Source organism: Poecile atricapillus, chromosome 3 (assembly GCF_030490865.1).
Source record: "Poecile atricapillus isolate bPoeAtr1 chromosome 3, bPoeAtr1.hap1, whole genome shotgun sequence".
Taxonomy (NCBI): domain Eukaryota; kingdom Metazoa; phylum Chordata; class Aves; order Passeriformes; family Paridae; genus Poecile; species Poecile atricapillus.
The window spans coordinates 77,624,101-77,648,191 of NC_081251.1; the positions used below are offsets into that span (position 1 = coordinate 77,624,101).

At 36.8% G+C, this 24,091-nt stretch overlaps 1 protein-coding gene across 1 annotated transcript in view; it reads left to right on the forward strand.

Annotated features, from left to right (window-relative positions):
* Positions 1 to 24,091, forward strand: part of PRKN (parkin RBR E3 ubiquitin protein ligase) — a 700,273-nt gene that overhangs the window by 412,620 nt on the left and 263,562 nt on the right. Inside the window, exon 7 of the mRNA XM_058836200.1 lies at positions 14,049 to 14,185. Within this exon, the coding sequence (XP_058692183.1) occupies positions 14,049 to 14,185 (137 nt within the window). The remainder of the gene's footprint in view (positions 1 to 14,048; positions 14,186 to 24,091) is intronic.

Sequence of the window (24,091 nt, forward strand, 5' to 3'; positions counted from 1 at the left end):
TGTGGGTACACGTGGCTTTTAAAGAGCTGTAGTTCCATTCCACTCCCACTCCTACCCTATGCCAAGAGTGTATATAACATAACCAACCCCACCATACAACTATTAGGTAAAGAAAAAGAAAGGTCTTATTTCATCATATGGCTTCTCAAAAATTGAATACTAAAAGGTCAAAATTTTCCTAGTAATTACTTGAATATAAAATTAAATATTAATAATGCTAAGAAGAAATCCTTTGGCAACGTACAACATGCTGTGTTTATCATTAATGAAGCTTACACCTGTTACCCCTGTGTTCCTAGAAGCTGGAATTTGTACAATGAACTGGCCTTGATTTGAAAATGGTAAGATAGAATTAGAGAGATGTTGAAGGAAGAACCTGGAGAAAGGAGGAAAAACCCAAAGTATTAGGGAATCAATGTAGAAAGAAAGTGAGTTGCTGCAGGGGGTGCTTCATTTTTTCAAATGATTGAAGAACTAGCTGCTGGAAGTTTTGTATCTGTCAATGAAAGATGCAGGAAAATATCTTTAAAAAGAAAATAGCTACAAATACCTAAAATAAATTACTAACTAGTCATACGTTTAGATCTCTGGGATGTCTCTGTAAAGTATAATAGGTAGATGTAGAGACACAAAGAGAAGCAAAGGCTGAAACTCTGACTCAGGGCACGCACACAAATTTCTTTACAGTGTTTTTTATATATGTATTTAATTGTGAATTTCATGATTCTGTATTTTCAGTTCTCCTCTCTGTTACAAGCAGTTGATGTTAAGAATCACAGTACCTCAACAGAGATCAGGGATATTTTTTCTGTTGTCAGCTGACATGTCAAGGTGGTTTTTTTAGCTGTTATGTTCACAGAGTGCAGGACACAGATATTTCTACACTTCTGTCACTTCATGTTTAACTTTAAAAGGAATATGTGAAGCAGAATTGGAAGATATGTAAGCAGCTGACATGTCATATGCACTTGGAAATGTGTCCTGAATACTAACAGTGTTGCTTCTAATCCGATAAACCTCACCCCTTGTAACAAGGCTGTCTGTAGTGAGGCCAGTCCTCAAATAAAAATGTCCTTTGCCCAAGTACACTGAAAGCCTGTGTAGGCACTATTTATAAAACCTGCGCCACTCCAGCGCTCAGCAGAGCACGTGTAGCGTGGTGATTCAGAGCGCCGGGGGCTGCGGGTTTCTGATGCCACAAGACAAGGAAATGTCATTGACTTCTCACACTTTGCCAAAGCAGGCTGAGGTTCAAGGGCTGCTCTCTTCTACAGCTCATGTTCAGAAACAGAAGGGAAACCTAATGAATCACGCATGGCTGAGCAGATCACTGTCAGGGTAGCTAATGTTCCACAGAGTGGGAAACATAATTTGTACCTTCAATAATGGGGAATGTGTGAGTCAGTTTTGGTAAGAATTGGCCTGAACCTTCTTTGGGGGATCAGTCATGCTCACAGGGTTTGGCAGTTTCTGGAAAAGCTTTATATTGAATCCATACAGTTGTATTGCTGTCTATTCCTTGTAGTTGCCATTTCAAGGGTTATATTTGTTTTGGTTGCTTCTTTTTGCTTTCTCCTTCTCAGTGCACATTGCCTCCAGCTTGTGAAGTTTCCAGAAAGGAGGGGTGAGGCAGAATCTGCTCCAGCAGAACTGTGTAGCCAAAGATGTAACTGCTAGAAAGCCTGGTGTAAATAGTAGTAGGACTGTGAGCATCCTAAAAAATGATGCCTTATTGCACTTACCGATTTAACTTGGCTGATGCATTTTTTTCTGAACTCTTTCTGAACTCTAAATCAGGTCAGGCAAAGTACAGCAGTGAGATTCAGTGGCCTTAACCAGTGCTCCAAACTCCTGAATAAGTGATTTGAAAAACAGGTTGATTATAGTATTTGAGGTGGATGGAGAATTATACCATTTTCACAGACAAAACAAGCTTCAGTAAAACTTTTCTCAGTTAGTTTTATTTCAGAAATGAACTTTCTGTCACCCTCCACTTAAAAATGCAAAGGTGTCCAATGAATGCTAAAGCAGAATGTTTTCAGCTAAAATTAAGCAGATGTACAGATGCAAACACGTTTTCTGTATGCAGCTGCTGTGCAATTAATTTTTTTAGATGTGATTAAAACACCTGGTCTGCCCCAGTCAATATAAGATGTTATTTTGCACAGTGAATTATATCTTACTAGCTGTTCAAAGTGTAAGGCCAAATTGTGGTCAGATAAAGTAAATGACATTTTAGCAATTGGTTTTAATTCAAACAGTCAGACCTAGGAAAAAAGTGTCAATTCTGAACTTTTCTGTTAGTCATTTTGGGAATTTAAATGCCAGTGCTCTGTGTAGTTTTTCATTGCTGTGATGTAACTGTTCTTTTGCAGAAATGCAATGCATTTCTGTTATAACTGCAGAGAAGCAACAACAAATTCCTATGAGATTCAGTCGTTGTTTTTGTGCTAAGCAAGGACTGTGCTATGTCCATCTGTTTAGAAATGAGTGTGGCTAGGCCCAAGACAGCACCCTTTCTCTTGAAGAAAGCATAAATCCTATGTATGAACTATTTTCCAGGACATGAAATGGTACTGAGAGGAGGATATATGATTTCAGACAAGTTTGTTCTCTCCCTGTCTTTACTTGTTAACATAATTTGCACAGCTGCATTTTCTATGTGCCCTCCAATTCTCATCAGTGGATTTCAAGGTTCTCTTCGTTATTACCAAAAAAGTTGCTGTCTTTGTAAGAGTAGAGTTTGACAGTATATGAGATATGTGGTAAAAAATACACAAATTAGAATATTTTTAATTTAAATATCAAGCATCTATTGACTTTTCATTTCTCAGTATGTAAACTCAATAGTAGTGTAATTGAATAATGTTTTACATGGGTCATGTACATGAGTTGTAACTTAGGATATGAAATTTAATATCCCATGGAAGTATAGAATTCTGTGAATGGAGCCATATAACAAGTGGCATTTTTGATTATTTTGAAACATAATAAAGAAGCAAGACTCCCCTAGTTTAAGAACAGCTTTTTTCTAAGAATCTCTTAGGGTTTTGAGTCAGGAAATATATATTTTTGTGGTTCTATTTTTCCTTATTTTATCTGACACAATCTACAGACTACAGTTTACCAAATGTACTTTTGCTCGATTGCTAGCATTTGAAAACCTTTTTTATTTTTTACCACACACAGTCTTAATCTCAGAGGTTATTTTTGCATGGCATCTAAAGTAAAAGCCAAATCTAATCAAGTCATTTCTCTGTGTTCTGATTTGTTCAAGGCTTTTTTCGGAAAAAAAAATAGGTGAATGTCCTCTTTTAAACAACACTGATTTTTTAGGAACTTAGGAATATAAAAACTCCAAGTAAAACTTTAAGGTAAGAAACTGTACCTTGGAGTACAGCTTTCATATCTAATATTTCAGCTGATTAGAAAAAGTACAATAATCTGAATAATTCCCTTAAAGGTAGAGGATAGGGATTGGTGAATGATCTAATTTCCAATGATCATTGGTAAATACCAAGGTGTGGCTGTCACTTTTTTCAGGTGTTATAATTTGAATTAGAGAAAATGCAAGAGTTCCATAAGCTTTTGTGTTGGGAAATGTTTGTTATTTTGGGTACATTTTGAATTAAAGGATGCTCTGTTTTTTTGTTTTGTTGGTATGTTTTGCATAATAAAGTATCTCTGCTCACTGAACAAGAAAAGGAGCAGGAAGGGTTTTGTCACAGAGTCCAAATGTATTCCTTGGACACATTTTAGTGGCGTACAGATTGTCAGGACTGAGCCAGCTCTTAGAGCCCATGTGGAAATACACTGCCTTTGCCACGATAATGGAAGAAATTCACAATTTGTAATGAAAGATTTCTGTATATTTTTTATGGTTTGATCAGCCTGTGAATAAATATAGGAAGATGATGAAGTCAAGTAGTGATATTATCCATACTGGTTGCAGGGCATCTCCAGGTTATTATTTTGCATGTCAAACATGTTTTAATTATTATTATGTCAACTTATGGGTTTCCGTGTTTTCCATTTGATTTCCTTGGGTTTTTTATTCCTCCTTTTTTTCCTGATAGCTAGTCTGTAATCCAGACCCCAAGTCATATGCAATTAAGTACAGTGTGTTCAGAGAGTTGTCAAAGGAAATTAGAGATAACTTACCTTAGTGAACACCTTTTAATATTTCTGAATTGATCTTTTTCCCCCCCGCCCTTGAAATTACTGGGATATATATCTAATTTCTACCTATAATCTGTCTTCTCTCCCAAGGCCAGGTTACTTCTTCCATCAGAGAGAGTATGTAACAGAAGAGTCAGTATGAATAGTCTCTGTGAGAATGATCCACATGTTCTGGGAAAGCTGTAGATAGACATGAGGAGTCAAAACTATTCATTAGTGCTGATAATTGTGGCTATTGTGTCCCCTATGAGAAAGTTGCAGTTTGCTTGCTGCATCCTTTTCTTTAAGCAAATGGTCAGGGAGGACAAGGAGAGGGTAAGATCAGAAATCCATGCACCTTTTCCCTCACCCTGTGTCAGTCTTTAACTAGCTGCGTGTGAGTAGGAAGTAAGAGGCTTTATCAAAACAAGGGAAAGCTGGATAAAAGTGAAGTTTTTAGTGAGATCCCTGAGATACATGCCCTTTCAGGCACACTCAATTTCCAGTAAGAGTCTTCATATGAGTTCTGTGGCATTTATATGAATAGTATATCATTATTTCATTACCTGAAAACCTGTTCTGCTTGAAGAACAGAGGGAATGGCCACCACAATTTCTTTTTCCTACAAATTTGTTTTTCTTCTGTCATAAGTCAGTTTTTGTTAGCATCACAAACAGCTTCCACAAGATTTTCAGAGATAATATTATAAAACAGTATTGAGAATACCCTTTCTTCCATTTCTGCAGTATTGAGTAAGTGTAGGACAGGGGTAAATCTCATGCATCTATTTGTTATTGACTTTCACTGTACTCTGTGCATTGTTTGGGTATCAAGATCTGGTATTCCCATGGGAATGCAAGAATATATTTAGATTGATGTCAGTCTTCCTTAGAGTTACACAGATTATTAGGTCAGGTAGGCAGAAGATCTTTCCTAAGTACTCCTCTACGAAGATCAGTACACTACCTGAGACCTCATACATAGACACATTCCTTGAAAGAAAGCCAGCCAGCCAACCTCTTATTAGGCAGTATAAAACTAATAAAAATCGATGCCAAGATTAAATAGAAAACAGGCACCTAAAATTATTTGAGCTTCCAGAATCTTCTTTTGAATTGGGTTCAATAATGATACGTCTTGAGAATTTTTTGCATATTTTTATTGTCCCAGTTACAGATTCAGAAATTAGGCTTACCAAACTTTATAATATTTTGTTTGGGTTTGCAACTTAATTTGGGTGGGGAGGGTGTGGTGGTAGTGGCATTTGTTGGGTTTTTCATAGTTGGAAAGTTGATTCCATTTACTCTTTAAAGTAAGAAAGCTGGAAGTTGGCATGTAGGGAAGAAGAAGAAGAAGGGAAATTAAATTTAAGCATAGAGTTGAGTGCATGTTGGGCATTTAAATTCTACAGTTGTGACACAGGGCTGTAATAAAATCAGAAACAGAAATCCACAATATGAATAAGACATAAAGAAGCCACTTTCACTGCTAGTACAATTTTTTGGTGGATGTTGCAAACTACTTTCTTTAGATTACTAAAGATAATTGACTGCTTTGAACACTTAAAGTCTGCCATGTCAGAATGCCTTCTGTGAGAATTGCTAGCCCAAGGCTTGTTCTTTCCTTTGAGTGGATTGCTGATGTAGAAGGTGTTCTCAGATAACTGCATCTTGACATTTATGCTAAGGTATTTGCCTTGAGGAGAAAAGGATAAAATATTATCTGTAAATTTTAAAGACAGTGAGGAGCTAAAAAAAGGGGATTTCTATAAAGAAATGTCTTGTTGTAACAATAGCTTGAGGGGCTTTTTTTTATATAAGATAATAATCATATCTTTGGTTCAGACTGAGGACTCATTTAATGGGAAGCACCCTCAAGTTATTGTTTGGATCAACATATAAATTGAATGTCCTTATTTGAAAAGAAAGATGAGGAAAAGCATAAAACATAATATTAAGGTGGTGAAAGACAGTTCTCTAAGAGTAAATGCACTTAATTTATCCCTTCTACCTTCTGTTCCCTCTTCTATCTTTCCTCTCCCCTCTTCTCTGCTTCCCTACCTTACTTTTTCCAGTCTTTTTTTTTGCTTATATATGTTAAGAAATACACTCCTAAAGTTCATGCACCAGGGTGTATTTTCAAAGCTAACTAGAAGGGAATAACTGAAATTTACACAGTGGAGATGTGCTTTATCCAAAAGTTCTGGTTCCTCCTGGAGTCCTGGGGAATGAAAAGTATAATATGATAGCATCCCTTAAGATAATAAGCAATATTCTTTTCCTCCTGTACCTTTCCAGGGATTTCAGCATCCCCAAGAAGGCAAAAAGAGCTCATGATTGTGTCTTCTCTTCCGTGTCAGGAACATTCTGTATAACATGTTTACAGACACATTGATTTTCACAGGCTATCTCAAAAGGTTTGATATTGAGAATGGAAAATAAGAAAACAAAATAATTTGGTAACATGTGTTAATAAGAAAACGGTCCCAAACTACATCTCTGTTGTGATAAATCTGTATTACGGGACTCCTTGTTTTTAAATCTGAGTGTCCACATGCAGACTGTTGTTGCATGTCGGAGACAGCACACAGTAACCCCTGGACTAAGCCCAAGAACTGTTAGGGATTTTGCTATTTGGCAAGTCTAAAAACCATGGCAGGGCCCATTCTAACAATTTAACAGCATAGACAGTTGCATTCCAGTGGCATAAGAACATTTTCTAACAATATTAATTTTACTAGCATAGATGTCGAGAGTAAAACTAAAATAAGATTACTAAATAAGGTTTAAATTCTTGAAAGAAATCAACAGGACCTCAGTAGGCCCAGTGGGACCAATCAGGAGAATAAAATGCCATTAGGGTATGAAGGCATTTTAACGTTTTCATTTGTTCATCCTTAATTACTGAAGGATTGTTTGGTGCTGAAAATGGTACAGGTGAAGTTAGACCTTTTTCCTCTTATTTTGATATCCCATCATTTTCCCAACTTCATTGGTTACCTTGATGAGTTTGGGTTTTTTTCCTGAAAAACAAACGATACTGATTTCTTACTGTGTGTCTGTAGTCAGAAAGTTACAAGTTTGTGAAAGGAAGTCTTCTTGGGCTAACAGGAATGTGTGGCTGCTGTGGACTGTCAGAGATGAGCAGTTTTGCTTGTGCTGTTAAGGGCTGGGTGCTGTCTCAGAGGAGAGGAAAGTCTGCTGTGACCAGCTTAAATCTGGCAAGGGGTGAAAGAAGCATTTGCTACCCTTTGGTGGCAAAAGCTGGGAGTACAAATGACGCAGGTTTGGGAGGTCATTTCCTGCAAAAGTGTCAGTATGGAGGAATAAGGTCACAGTAAGCTGGAGCTCAGCGAGCTACAAAGGGTAACCAGCAAGCACACAAGGGTTTGGGCTAGGGCAGTTTATGGACATTTGTTGTCTTTCCCTCCTATTACCAAGGTATTTTCCTTTTCTCTCCAGTGGAGCATTAGTGAGGTTTTACAAGCACAGGTGGAGGAAAAGGAGCAGGTTCTATCCATCTCCTTTCAAAGCATGTCTGATTTGTCAGTTGTTTGATGTGCAGAGGAGTGCTGTGAACTGAATCTGATAGATCACAGGATGTTTCTCCTCCAGCCCAATCACCTTCTTGCTATCATAAGATTCAGCTGTTTGTGGCGAGGGTGGTTATTGTGTCTGAAGACAGGGCTCATACAAGGCACGTCTGAGCAAGCAGGCAGAACACGCACGTAGTACCAGGTACTATTTTGAATGTACCAGTGTATGTAACATAGAATTCCTTTGCCTGTGTCCTCAGGCAGCAGATGATGTTGCCTGCCACACTGAGCAGAGATTTTACAGGCAATAATGTGTGTCATTTCCATACCCTGAAAAAACCCTTAAATACAGGGTTAACAGGAACACTGCTGAAAGGAGTAGATGCCATCACTTGCACTAATTTTAAGTGTGCCTGTTTTTTCCTCTTATATTCTGGTTTAGTGCAGTCAGGCTGTTTCTGGGTTCTGGCCCCTTGGCGCTGCTTTCCAGTAGAAATAAGAAACATGAAAGCACATTTTAGAGAAAAACATGTAACATAACAGAGGAGAAAATAGGTCAGATTTCACTTGCTGATGCCTCTTTAAGTTAACAGCTGTGGGTCAGAATACATTTTTATACAGAAGCACAGCCAGAAAATTGATGCTTGCAGTGATGTCTCATGGTGTTCATAACCTCTATTTCATGACCTTTGATGTATTGTGTGGCAAGTGATCAAAACCAAAAAAACAGGATTTTTTTTTGTTGTTACTGTTTTAAGGGATTTAATAAGTTAGTTTTCTCATAATACTATATTTATATATACTGGAGTTTTTAATTAGCACTGCCTATGTAAAGATACATTTTCATCCCTTAGGAAACGAAAAGTAGGGATGTGCTTTTCTTTGTTCCTAAAAGTCTATGAAAGAGGAGTTCTTGACTGGAAAGTAATATCACTGATATTACTTTCTTAGTACTTTTCTTAGTGCTTTTTCTTTTCTCAGGTAAGGTCTTGATACCCATTTCAAATGCCTACCCTTTTCTAAATATTTGGGGCCTGCATTGTTACTCACAAGTTGCCTGTAATTGATAGGTCACTGTTTCTATTAATCCAAAGTACCATATTTCTCATTAAAAAGCAGGATTTGCTGCTCTACTTTCTTCCAAGCTGCATAAATTCTAAACCACAAATGACTGCAGCAATTTTTCTATACTTTCTATATTTATATTTTATAGAAATATTACCATCTCTCTAATGGATTTTAATACCATATTCAATCAGAAAGTACCTGGAATTATTTTCATGGTAAGAAAAGTATGCACTTAAAGCATCATAAACAGGCAATTCTTTCAATAGTTTTGCATAAGACTGTGGAGTGTGTGTGATAGACAGGAAAGCCAGAAGTATCACCAGCTTTGTAGGAATTAGAAGACTATATTCTCCTACATACAGTTCTATGGGGAAGCCACATGATGGATGAATAATTTGGCTTATTTAAGCATTGTAACTTTGTTCTGCTACAAGGATAGAGCCAAAATGGATTGACTGCTGCTCGCTGCTCAAGGACAGTATTTCTGTTTAATTATGTTGATTGTTTATGAAGCAGGAGAATGCCTGTTGTGTCTATATCACCAAAGTTTATATTTTACTTTTTTTTTTTTTCCCTTGCACATTTTTTTCAGTGACTCACCTTTTCTTGAATGATGCTGACCTGAAACCTAACACAGATCTGCTTTGAAATGACATGGAGATTCATTTAGAAATGAAATTATTTCACAGTGCTTATATAGTAAGCTTTTTGAAGTACAGGAAAATTGCCAAAGTGGAAAAATGTGCTAGAAATACAGAAGTGTTTCATGATAAATATAGTACTCATAGGTGGGGTTAAAGACTCTGATATAGCTGTGTGCATTCATATTTATTTTCTGCAGAGAAATGAACTCCACATGGCTATTTTTTTCTTTGCTGCCTGTAATCCCATCAAGGCAGCCTTATAGACATCTGCTAAGGTTTTTTATTATTATTTGGTTAAGATTTTGAGATTGAGGTGAGAAAAATCCAACTGTCACCTAGAAATGACCTGAAGGCGGTTTCACAGATTTGTCCAACATGATTCTCACATACTTCTAGAGACTTAGATGTATTCCTTGCCCCAAAGTGCTTCAGACTGTGGCTACTCACATTTTCTATAAAATAATGGTCTCATATATGTAGTGTGCTGTTCAACCTTTATTCAGTCTAGCTTTTTTCAAAACATTAAGAGTAAGGACCAAGCAAGAGAGAAATTGCCTCATATATTTTTCAGTAGGCATTGCAAGATATATCAACTGATCCACTCCTATGTCTACAAATAATTCCTTATGCTAAGTAGCCCCTCGCATCCGTAGCCATTGAACTCAATCTCAATACAATAAAACAACCATCATGAGATTCCTGGAGTGTACTAGAACAATCAATTTCTCAGAATGCTTATAGCTAAACAAGATCAAGCCTTTGTGTTGGGGTCAGAGATGCAAGATATATACCTTTATCTGTAATGCCTAACTCTGACACCCAAGAAAGCACTGAGTTTCACATAGCACCATGGAGACAACTGTTAGAGTTAAGTAGAAAAAACTGAAAATATAAGTGTGTGAATTAGAAGGTTTCTTGAGTTACTGGGTGAATGGGTTGAAGTTTAGAGTTTAAGGTAGTTTGGAGAGCAGAGGACAAGATGGAGGATTTAGGGTGTTGTCTCTTGTCTTTCTTCTTTGTTCTTCATGTTCTTCTCCTAGAGGTTTTTGGGTGGTAGTAAGTGATTGGATAAAGAATGCCACAGTGCAGTACACAGGTGTTGGGTCATTGGGTCACTAAGAAAAATAATTTAGTTGGCATCTGTTAATTGGGTAAATGGACATATAAAAGACCTTGAAAAGAATCTTTGTTAGCCATTTTACCCCTTTCTGTCATAGTGCATATAGCTCCTTGTACCTTGTAATGCTGATAAGAAAAGAATAAACAACTGAGACCAGACAAGAGAAAATTGCCTCACTCTCGTCTATCTTCAGTTCAAAGTGAAAAAGAACCTAACCCAAAAGTCCTTAACGAGACAGCTTTGTATCTTTCTTTAGCCAGTATCCTGTGGTAGTCTGTCTGAGAATTAACTGCATCTTTCTGCTCTGGAGGGAAGGAGGAAGGGGCTTGTGGACCAGAAAGCATTTCCACCGGTGCTGTTGTTGTGAGTTATCCCACAGTACTAACACGAAGCAGAAACATTTAGGATCCCCTTTCTTTTTCATTTAAGTCAGTGCATACTGATAAAATTCTAATGAAAAGGAATCCAAGCACAGGAGTGAGTTACTTATTATGGAAATTTCCAGTGATGCATTGTAATGTTGGATTTTCGGCTTTTAAAAGTGGTTACATTCCTAATTGGTGAACAAAAAGGACCAATTTATCCCTTGCTGTGAGAAACATTTTTCTTATATATTATTCTCATGAAGCCTTTAATTCAGCCAAACACATTCTGTAAATGGAAACTATGAAACACTTTCTAAAATATATATCAGATTTACATTACTAGCCTGTTGTGTTAGATTGAGGAAGGGACTTTGTTACACTGTGGCAGTTTTTTTTTGCTTTCATAATACTCCTTTCTAAAATAAATTGGGTTTGGTACAAGCAAGCTTCTATCAGTAACTCTTGGGGTTATCTTAAATGAGTATTCACTTGCTTCACCTGGGCATTGTGAATATATAATCCCTACGTCTTCATCTTTACTGATCTCAGGAACAAGACTTTTATGCCCCTTTTTAACTAGAATTGCATTCTTTTGATTCAAAATCTGCATATGTTGGACTGCAGCAATTGTTCCAATGCCAAAGGAATTTGGATAAATCTGCCTTGCATACAGATTGAGTTTCTCAAAGCCTTATGACACAGATAGCCTGGGCTGAAAAATTAGCGGGCAGTGTAAGAGCTGTGAAAACTATGCTTTTTTTTTTCTGACACAGTCAGAACCCAGATTTATCTTTATCTTGTACACATTGCTTGGAGTCTGATAGTGTTAAAAGATACCATTTTTTTTCAGATTAATAAAGATACAGTTTAAATATGTACTTGTATTTACACTATGCCCCTTCTGGACACTAAAGTTTTGATTTTAAATTGTTGTGAAACATTAAGAAGCAAAATCAATTATCACAAAATAATTTAGAGCAGAAACTGATCATAGTAGTTTGTTTGCATAGTGAAGTGTTGTTAGTATTGATTTTATATGAGTTTAGGTGGAAATCTTGATAAAACTATTTTAATTTTTAGCCTAGCTTTTTTAAGATACTCCACTTGTGATGGTTTTCTCTTATGCATCACACCACACACATGTATTTTGTCTTTGAAGTGAAGGTCAGAGAGGCATGAATTTAGAACCCATGAAACTAGAAAAGATACTCAGACACTGAATACAAAAGAGCAATTAACACTTAAAGGGAGATACCCATTAAAACCACAGGCAAATTCAATTCCATCTGCATTTTAAGAAGAAATATTGGGGTGTTTTTCTAATGGTTACATTTGACAGGTGACCATAGGAACTGTTACACTGTAGGGACGAGGTAACTGCTCCTCTGCTTCTCCATCCAGAGCTCAACACGCAGAGATCAGCTTCTCATTTTGCCTTACAGCTGTCTTTTTAAAATTATTATTTGGTACATTCAGAACAGCAAGAGGGCAACTAATAAGGATTAGTAATGGGGAGGTTTTATTTAATTCAGTTTAAAGCTGCTTTATTCAAGAAAATCCTTAAAACACAGAGATTATATTTCTGGAGATACTAACACACAGCCATGAATTCTATAGTATGTAAAATATTAAACCATATTTTCATGGAAGATTAAATGCTTGTATACAGTATGTAAAATCATTGATTACATTTTGGAGCTGTATTCCCACATTGAAGTCTGTCTTACTTTTTCAGGGGGTTTTCAAAGCATCATCTAGCAGGTTTATTTGTAGCAGTATTTCTAATTCTAATGATTTTATCACAAGTCTTGCTGTATTTGATTTTGTATTTCAATACTTGTCTCCAGGAGTACTACAAATGTGTGAGAATTCATACTTTATTTTTTTTTTAAATAGTTTACTAAAAAAAATTGAAGTTTGTGTTAAATTTCTGCCTGTGTTCACTCACAAGCAAATTACAGTAAAGTATTTCAGCATTTGAATGGGAATCTCACTGTTATGTTCAACTTAACACATCTCCCTTTATTTTTGCCTTTTTGAGACTTGAGGTTCTTAATAACTCCGAAAGATAAGAAATACACTTTACTTTGGAATAGACAATTGAGTTATGTGCAGCAGAGGTTGGCAGAAATTAACCTATATTAAAGCAAAACCATTAGGTTTGATCAGCATGTTCCTGTAGTGAAGGCACATTTCACATGATTGTAATATTTTATGTGTTACTCAATTTTTCTTTCACCTTCAGTGTGCTGGTCCTGGGCAGGTTTTTGGAAACCACTGGCTCTCTGGCTCTCCTTGCTGTAACCATCACTGGAGAGTCTCTGAGTGCAGGCCAGCTCAGGAGTAAAACTGTTTGTGCTCACTTATTCCAAGTGTTTCCTCCCTGCATCTCCACAGGCAGTATTCTGTCAGGCTTGGCATAGCCATATTTAGTCTCTGCATGTGTGATGGGTGTCTGGATTCCTGTAATGCTCCATGGAGGCTTAGCCCATACAGGAAATGGACCCAAATTGATTCAGCTCACCCTATTGCGGGTCCCTGGAGGCTGGTCAGCTCCAGCCTCCACTAAATGTATTGACCACAGCAGGAATTTCTTGCTTGCCATATGGAATTTCTCACTTACCCAACACTTAAGTTTAGGTGTCTCACTCCCAAATTGAATCCCACACCTCTGACCGGAAACTGAATTACTTTACTCGTTATTACTAAGGGAATGTCTTCTTTGCAGAGTTAAAATGGCTGCCTTGAAAGGCTGAAGGCACACGGTGGTTTTCACAAAATCTTTAGCTTTCCTAGATGGTCACATTCCTATTTTATCTTACCTATCGCTATTTGATGTTTTGCCATATGTGATCTTTCCTCACCTCATACAAAGAATATCTGTTACTAAAGGATTTTTCTTGCTTTAGGTTTCAGTTTTCAATAAAGTTTCAACTTTCAGTAAAAGCTTTACTTCCATTTCCTCATGCCTGAATCATGTTGGAAACCATCTCTTTTTAAAAGTTCTGCAGTATGCCAGGATAAATTCTTTCTTTATTATGTAATAATCCTGTGCATTATGAATTAAAAATTATTATTAAATTATAAGTTTGAAATTAAGCTTTTTGTGCAGTCAGTCCAGTCCTTGTTCATCACTCTTACTATTTTCTTCTTAACAGGAGTCCTGTGCTTGTGTTTCAATGTGTGCATCGCCATGTCATTTGCCTGGACTGCTTCCATTTGTACTGTGTGACCATGCTGAATGACCGCCAGTTCATCCATGACCCAGAGCTTGGCTATTCCCTCCCCTGTGTAGGTATGTTTCAAGTGATTTTTTTTATATTTTTTTAATGTGATTTTGATTTCAAGGTAAGATTTTTTTTATCACCTATTAGTTTCGTGTATATCAGCGAAATTATACTGCATTCATAGGAGTTGTTTAATTTCTTGGAGAAAATATTTGAATACTGAAGTAGATTTTGCTAAGCACGTGAACTGGAGAATCAAGTGGATTTTAAAGGGCATTTATTTTAAGATCAAATGTTTACTTTCTTCACATTAGTATTTTATAATCATGAAGTACAAGCAGATGATAGCATTACACCCCAAAACACCTTGACCACATTTCCACTTTCAAATTAAGTAAATTATTAGCTTTCTTGGTCTGTCTTCAAGTAGTAATAAAAAAGGAAAAGGAATTTTAATCTTCCTTTTAGTGAAGTTATTACTAATTATCAACTCATTGAATGAAATGTTTTCCTGAGTAGGAAACAAAGTTTGACCTAACTAAACAAAGACTAATATGGAATATAGATTTGTTCTGAGGATTGATTTAATTTAATTGGCCTGTGAACTGCAAAACTGTCAAAATTTTGCTGTGAAAAAGTATATTCTATACATAGCATTATTTTTTCTTGGTGCTAAATTGGAATCGGAGCATATATGTTTGTCTCAAGTGCTGTATCATGGTATGAGAATAATTTTACAGCATATTAGAAGCTGCATAGAAGATGGGTTTGCCTGGTTGCCTGAATGGCTGATAAATAACTTTCAAATTCCATTAGATGGGAGAAAAATTGACAAAAGTTCCTAGTAAAGTGTCATCTATTTAATCTGAAAACATTCCTTGAGGATATTGAAAGTACAGTAGTAAGAAATATTTAAAATTATTTATTTTTAATTGCTTCAAACAAGCAATGTTTCTTTACATTTTACACTAGAATTGCTGTTTCTGTGCTGTATTGCCAGGTCTTATTTTACTTCCCCCTAACAGCTACTACACTTACACACTGATGTCATCCTACACAGAATAATTTCTAATGTTGTATAGGAAAACTTGTCATGAGAAACTGAACAGGAACTTAATACCCAGTGTTCTTTCCTTGACCTTTACATTAGCATAGTACTAAGGTCACTCTGTATTCTCAGCCTCCTTCCTTGCTTCTCCAGAAGTTAATCCATTTGCTGCTCCCACACAAATTAATAAGCTGATGGAGTAGAATCCTTCCTTTTTTCTCCTCTTTTATTGATTTTTTTTCTGTTTTCTTCTGTTAGCCCCATTAGGTTAATCACTTATGCCAGTGATGCAGCAGGCTACTCATCTTTCTCCTCGCCTGTGGGCCTCCTTGCTCCTGTGGCTGGTGTCACAGAGCTTCCTTCAGTTCAAGCTGATATGTCAAACCAATGACCCTTCTGCCTCTTCTGTCTGTAAACCCATTGATAGTCATGCTGCACTAAACTTGTATTAGGATTTTTCCATATATCTTCAACTCCAGTTGTTCACTTCAGAAGTTCTTTTCTCTCAGAGAGGAGACCATGAAGTTTTCAGAAGTTTTTACCCCTGAGTGGCAGCTGCCAGCCAGTCTTGATTGTTTGCTGGAGTTGAGATTATGGGAATTGAACAGTGGAAGCAGACTAAGGATGGGATGAGGAGAATAAGCAAGAAGATGGTGCTGGGATGCTTAGTGTTGCAATTTCAGTCTTGGAGTGGAGAGGAAAGCATAGGTTTGGCTTAAGAAAGGGATGGTGTGGAGAATGCATGAAGGATGAGTGTACTTCTGTTCAAGTGCGTTCAGCTGAGGGAATGGAAAAGAAGCTATTGATACCAGTCTAGGCTCAGCTGTGTTACACTCTGAATGTTAAATTAGCTAAATATGGGAACACTGAAATATCGCTAATCTCAAAGTTTCAGAACGCTCCAAATTGGAAAGTTGTTTCAAAATGCTATACCATAAAGCAGTTCTAATAGCAGTAGTAATAGTAATACAGTTGCAATATTTTTTCTCTCTCTCGTTAATTGCTACCTCCACCAGTTGTCTCAGTTATGTCAGCAGTTTTGCACAGAAAGAAAAAATGCTCTTGGAAGTATTCTCTTTCAAGGTGCTTTGCAGAATGAAGAATCTAAGCAGGGCTGTTGTGACTTCACTGGTTCACTTCTTCAGGTATCTGAACCTAACTTTCTGATATACAGGTCTTTGGGCTGTTTCTAATATTAAGTTATACTTGAGTTAGGAACTAATGATTATTTTTTGTTTGACGAAGTCATGAGACTGAGTTTCATCATACCTGTGAGAAGGAGACATGCCTGTGTTGCCAACCCCTTCCTACTGTTCAGATCCAAGAGGTTTTAGCCTCCTTCATAGATGGCTATGGATGCAGCAGCTCTCATCATTAGTGAATCCAGTTAAGAAAATTTCACAACAGCATCACGTGATTATCTTTTCCACTTATCATGGTACTTCTACAGAATAGCATAAGATGGCATTTTTACAGTCTACAGTTCACAATCTTCATTTTGCAACTGCAGTTTTTAGTTTGTATTTACATGTGGGTATGATAAGCATTATTTGACACAACTTTTCTAATTACTTCAATGAAGCCTCAAATGAATTCTCCGTGACAGGAATGAACACCATGGGACATGCCAAGAAAGACCTTTCTTATTCTGGCAGTGTGGGTTTAATACATGTTATATCTAACAGAGGATGAAACTAAGTAAAAGTAAAGTAGAAAAATGTTAGGTCTGAACTTTATTAAGCCTTCTTCAAAAAGGAATAGAAAACAAAGTCACATTCACTCTGATGAGATTTAAGTTATGGTAGCTGACCAGGTTGCGCAGGTAGCTCAAAAGAGTGCATTAATGCATGTATTTTTAAACACCACAGACTAATCCTGAAATAGTGTTTGTGATGTCTTGAAGTTTGAGGTTTGGACTTCTTAAAAGTTATGTGATCATTTTCATGTAAGTAGAGATGTACTTAAAAACTAGCACATTCCTTCAAGGCATACGTGCACACACTGCCCTCAAATTGTACAGGAAGGTTTGATTTTGTAATTAAGCATATTTAAATTGTTGGCACTTCCAATTAGTTCTGTTCATTCTAGTGTTTTTCAAAAATAGAGATAACATAATGAACATAGCCTGCAGTTTCCATTAACATTTGACTCACTGTTCCCGATTTTTATCAAGGGAATGTACCAACATAGCAAGTTTTTTATATCTTTTATTGGATCAACCTAGAGGTGAAAGCACCACACACAGCAGAATAAAAATAAACAGCAGCTGCTACAGCAAAGGGTCACTGTGACAGACGAGATCAGTGTTATCATCACAAGTGTATAACTTGAGCTGGAAAGGATCTAGGGATTTCAGATAAACAGGGCTTCTCAAGTAGGTTTAATTTCTTACTTCCTGGCACAGATGTGCCAGAGGATGCATTTTTTCATTGCATTTAGTTATTTTGTATGGTTATATCCTTGCTTTGCTTTGATTTCTGTTATGGGGCCTAATTAAGCAGGAGATAAGTGTTCAAAAGAAAGCTATCATCTCAGCTGATGAGCTGTGATAGATCACCTCAATAGTGCGATAGCTTCACTTTGTTCCAAAACAAAATGTGTCATTGCTGTGATTATTGGAAGAACAACATTAATTCCTTAGTGTTCAGCTGCTAATAGAGTGCCAGGCAGCAGTAGTCCAGCTGAGAACAGCCAGCATTGAGGACCAGAGCTCTGAGCACAGTAACTGGTGATAGGATTAGCTGTTCACAGGAGTGTGGCAGCAGCCCCACGACTCAAACCCACTGCATCAACACAGAGGAAGCACTTGCAGATAGGAGCTGGCCGAATTTCATTGGTCATTAAAATAAAAAAGTAAATGTTACAGATTATACTCTCTGCCCTTGTTAAATAGCAACAAAAATCTATCCCATCTCTCTGTGTGGTGTCTTGTATTAATGAGGCTTCATGCATAGAAATTTCCATGAGTGGTGACCTCCAAGTATCTTTGAAATAATTAATAAGGTGCTTAGAGGGATGGATTTGCATATGCATGAAAGATCATTTATGGTTATTTAGTTACTGTGCCGGGCAAAGAATCTTATAGCATTACCTCAAAAAAGGAATTGTATACAAGTATAAAATGTATTACTCCTTTTAAACACATTCTGCTCCTATGAACACAGTTGCACTTTTTAAATAGCATTAGAGCATTATGAATCTTGGTCCCCAATGTAAAATAGACTCCCACAGTTCTTTGCTAGTAGAAAAGTTGGTGATACCAAGGAAAGGCAAGGTTTTACACTGCTGTAGGCACTTTGAAAAAATATCTTTGCATCACTTTATTTCTTCTGAGTACTCATCCAGATAAAAGATGCAGTTCTCCTGATGACTGTAAAACACTATTGTATCTGCAAGTAATCTGATTTTACTGCAGATGTATAAATAAATAAGGAGAATTACCCCAATTTGCGTATGGGACTGCTAATAAAAAGGACTAAAGCTTTAAAGTATAATAAATTGCCTCAAGAACCACATTCTACTGAAGGAAAGCTCCTAGGGTTAGATTAATTTTTTTATCCACATTACATGCTATTTGTATAAAAATGGCATGTCAATGCAGTCATGAATCTCTGAATCATCTTTCAAAATCCTTGTACCCTTGTAGAAAATGGGAGAATGAGCAGCTTAAGCAAACCTTGCAAGTAGAAGGGAGAAGGAAAACTGTAATTTGACCACACCAAATAGTGTGTTTGAATCTTTTCTGTTACTGACAAAAGCTCAAATAAATTTCAGGAGGTGTGTGTTTGCAAGGGGCTTTAAAGTGAAGGTCAGTGTTCTAGGAACAGAACCTTCTCAAGAATGTATTGTAGAAACATGCACAGTTTGGTGGGGCCTAAAGTGAACCATTCAGTATAAGAAATAAGAGTTTCCTGGTGTGAAGCCTCAATATGTCAACAGTTTCTGAAGTCTGTGTTCTCCAACAACCCTGCTTAAACATATTTGAGATACCTTAGGAAATCACAGAATTCAGGAAATGGGAGTGATTATTAGAGGAATGAAATAAAACGGATTGAAACACACGCATTTGCGGATTTACAAATTAATGCAAAATGCTCTTCAAGTTTAATATTTAGGAACTGTTAAATTCTTGGCAGCAGTAAACTTTTTGTAATTTCTTGTTGTTATGAAATATCCGGGCATACAGAGGCAGATTTTGACAGAGAAAGGAGCCAAAAACATACAGATAAACCAGATTTTTACTCTCAAGGATTAGTTGTATTTGCAGAAGTTTCCTGAAGCAGTTTCCTGAAGATTTTTTTATGGTCTTCTGCATTCTTCTCTCACTGTGGTCATAAAATAAACATGAACTAACAGTGTATCAAGTGCTTTTTTGTGTTCCTTTACTAGCACAAGCTCATGAGACTAGCTCAAAGGACATAGTTAGAAGTCACAACAGCTATTTCATTTCCATTTTCAGTGTTGACTGAAGTTCAAACAGTGACATCTGAGGTTTGTTCCCTCAAGTCTTTGTGCTGTTTCTGTGGCTACAGATTGCCAACTTCTTATCTAAACAGCCTCCAAATCTACAAAACAAGCAGAGCTTGATCCCATGGTATATTTGAAGCAGGCATTGGATTCTTCTCTGGGAACAACTACAGTGAAATCCTACAGTGTGATACTTGCAGAAATCTGAGTGGCCATAATTAAATTCTGCATGAGATGTCTTACCCATAGGTGTTTTTCTCCCTTATCTCTTACTAGTCCTTCTATTGCAATATATTTCAGTTGTAAATTGCATAGAAATGACAGTGCACACAGGCTTAATCTGGTTAGCAATAATGAAGGACAAAAGATAATGAAAAAGTCTTGCACAGAAATTAATTGACTTTAAAAGGAACTGCAAATGAACTTTCAAAGCACACTTGTTTTCCTATGAAATGAGCTGGCCTGTGTCAACATAAAACAAACATACTGCAGCTGTGGCAGAAGTGTGTGCACAGGGGTCTTTCTGTCTTTTATAATTTCTGTGTCTGGCTGAAACAGAGGTGAGTTTTTGTCTCAGCTGTAGTCAGTGAAAGCTGTGACTTTGTCTTTGGAAACGAAAGGTTTTTGTTCTGACTGAAAGCACTTCAACCCATACTTGTTTACCTTACAATGATAAGTTGATGTGGGTATTTGGCTGACAGGTCACTTTTAAGTTTCCATCTGATTGAGAAAAATCATCACATACATGAACACTAAAATCCAGTCGTATGGTTTTATTAGTCACCAACTTTGCACTGAACTGCTTGGATGGGATTTTAATTCACGCTATTTTCTAATTCATCTTACGTAGGTGCTGTTATAGCAAGTACAATGATTTTGACTGTATCTCCTTAATGCCTATTTTCTCTAGAAAAATATATATTTTTAAGAAAGAAGGTCAACTTCATTCATGGCTGCAGATGAATTTTAAACCAGGACTACACTGAGTTGTCCATTGATGGTGTTCCAAGCCCTGAATGGCCTTGCTTGGTGCTCCCACTCTAGTCCATAGGCAGTTAAAGTTCATGAGGAAGTCTGGGTGAAAGATGGGAACAATTGAGATGAACAGAAGGAAAGGAATAATATTATAGGGAACAGTGCAAAGAAGAGTCATGAAGGGAAGGAACTGAGAGACCAAAGAGGTTGGGAATTAAGGAAAAGTGTTGGTGACTATTCAAGGCATGAAACAAGAAAGATCTAAAGAGTGAGGGAAGGTAAAATAAGTAAATAATGCCTCCAGTTTCTCTCATAAAGCTGGGAATTTAGCTTTCCTTAACAGCAGTTAAGTAGTTTATATGTGGACTGTTCTTGCACAGACTGGAAACACATTTGTCCTAAAAATGTCCGAGAGACTGAATATGTTGATTTTTACAGCTGGATTTTGTTTGAGGTCTTTATTTTACAGTCATGCAGCATGAGGGGAAGCTGACCTTTCATGTTTGGATAATTAGAGATTTCCTAATGGATCAGTTTTTATCCAAGCAGAGGGTTTCTTTCAGCATAACACCATCCCTGAGGTGGGCTGTGCAAGCAGCAGCCTTTATAAGAAATCATTGCTGTCTGCTAACTTATATACTCCATAAATAACCTGCTGGGACCAACTGTGGCACATTCAGCATGTGTTTAGTCTCTGAAGCCTAGTGATTAATATTCCCTGAGTCACTTTCTAAGCCTTGGTCTCCCACATGGCAGCATGTAGAGCTGCTGCCATATCACAGAACCAGCTAAGGACATTCCCCTTCAACAAGGAGTTGGCTTTAATTAAATTTCTGTGTCTGGGAAATGAAAATCTAATTTTCTTTTTGACGTTTTCTATATTACTACTTAGACAAAATTATGAAAATAATTAATCCCTGTGAAGCAGACATCAGCGTTATAAGGGCTACAAAAATATTGCATATAAATAATACTACTAATCACCAATCTGTTATAATTTATTGATGCAAGGTCTTATTAAAACCCTTAAATCAGATTTGTTCTTTGTATAGCAGATGTGTCAAATGATTGCACAATGTAGGTGCAAGTGAGGGTTAGAAAAAGTAACATGGTTCAACCTGCTTCTCAATAACTTCTGTCTCCCCAGAAATGTATTTCAGGACAACAAATAAATGGGGGAAAGGATATAAGGTGGTGTAATTTAGGAGAGGGATTTTGATTGTGTACCTGGGTCAAATATAGTCCAATATAATGGTGAATGAAACTGTTGATGGATGAAATGTCTGTATTTAATAACAATATTCTCATTCTGGCCCATGAGGAATCCTTTTTCACATTAAAAAAGCCATCATGTCACCTAGTGTCATTTGGCAGCTTTGTTTCCTTCTTATAAACATGGAATTATAATCATATATTGCGTATAGAAATTTGCCACTATATGATAATAGAGTAGTCTTATTTGGAAATAAGTCTAGATTCTTCAAGATTGAAAATATATGTGCTTAATCAGATGGTGAGTTTTAATATGCACTTATAAAGGAGTTATTAGGATGATTGCAGTTAGTTTTTTTGCTTTGATGCCTGATAAATTTGGCTAGTTAGAAATGTTTATGTTTCATTTTCCCATTTTAAAACCAATGTAGCCTCATTATTTCAATGAATCTAATAGGACAATAAGATTTGGCAGAACAATTTAATATCCTTATATTTACTGCATTTTTTTTAACATAAACACATAATATCTGTAAGGAAACTAACCTTGGAGTTTGCAGAGTATGGTGATTACGTCGAGCACAGCTGGTCAGAATCAAGAGCACCTTCTAAGAAAGGACTTTCCTAGTACACCATTCAGTCTGATTCATAGCAAAGGTAGGAATAAAGGCACATGAGATACAGTTAATTGAGAATGACTGTGAAATGTATATTTTACTTATACATTGTTTAAATAAGGGTGAATGAAGTTCTAACAAGACTTTCCCCTTTCTGAAACACCTGTGGAAGTGAAACTTGAGAGACCCCTGTTTGTCATGTTCTTCACTAAAAATTTAAGTTTGAATATTCACACCTTTCCTGTTAATATCTTTGAGTACCTTGCTTGCTGCAAATTCTCATGGATAAATTTCAACAGTAAATAATAAGTTGTAATAAAACAACATTCATAAGATTACATAAATGTGTGGAATGTTAAGCCTTAAGTGCCTTGAGCAGGCCTAGGCTGAAGCACTAAGATGCATCCTATAATCTATTTATTTGTAACAGAGATCAGAATGTTAGGAAACAGTCATATTTGAAACTGAGACCTTCTATCAGCAACCTAGTGGATGACTGCAAGCACACTATCTGCCTGTCAGTCAGTACCTGTTTTCCTCTCTTCTCAGTTCCCCTTTGCCCTAGATGTCTCTTTTTAAACCTCATAAAAAATGAGGTGCTGCTATAAAAGCAATGACCTGGCAAAGTGTGCAGTTCTTGCCACTTGGTGCACACCTCAGCTACTCCACCTTCAGCTTTGTGGCTAACACTGCATGAGATAGATACCAGTGCTTCAAGAATGCTTGTACTGTTAGGCTTTTACAGAATAACCAAAATATTCATGATGGGGTTTTACTGTATTAATACCAATTGGAAATCTGAAGAAATTCTCACCCCCACTTAAGATACTTGGATGTGACAGTAAATTCATATATATTTGTATAAAACATAAAAATGTAGAACATATGTGTATAGCTATGTGTAAAACATAACTAGTTTAGCTGAAGGTGTTAAAAATGACACAACTGGAAAATACAGTGACAAAGGTGTGCCCATTAAAATTCTCCTGCTTAATTGTTATGATTTCTTCCTCTATTTGTTGCTTTTCTTTATTTTTCCCCAAGAATATGCCTCTCTTGATTCTATATTATTTTTTTCGTAACTTATTTATTTATTGGTTTCTGAGAAATAAAATATATTTTCTATTCTGGCCTTCACAGCCATTCGTTTAGTTGTCTGCCCATCTCTTTTGCCTTATTTGTTGATCCCTAAATATTGCTGGCACACCCTCTGATTCTTTGCCACGTTTTTCTCTTGCTTTTCGTTTCTCCTTTTGTCTTTCTCTTCTCTCCCTCACCTTGTCATGCCTTTCCATCTCCTGACCTCCTTTATTCTGATTGAGATTCCAGTCACTCTTGAGCCCTTCTGTAAGGACCACAAAGCAGTGAGGCCTCTGGGCAGATGAAAGCATAAGGAAAGCTGACTCTGTAGGTGGAGTAATGAAAAGGGGTCGCTTCTGAGGGTCAGTTTTTTGTCTGTGATCACTAGAAAAAGGGTGTTTGGTACTGTCCCTTGGCTGCATAGGAGAACCAACTAGGTCTTATTGCCTGACCTTTTTCGTTCCCAGCTGGTGAGAAGGAATATTCACGTGTTGAATGTCTGGTACTGTGGCTGTGTGTCCCCTGGAGAGGCAGTGGGAGTGGTTACAAGTGAAGGCTGCTATGCTCTGATAACT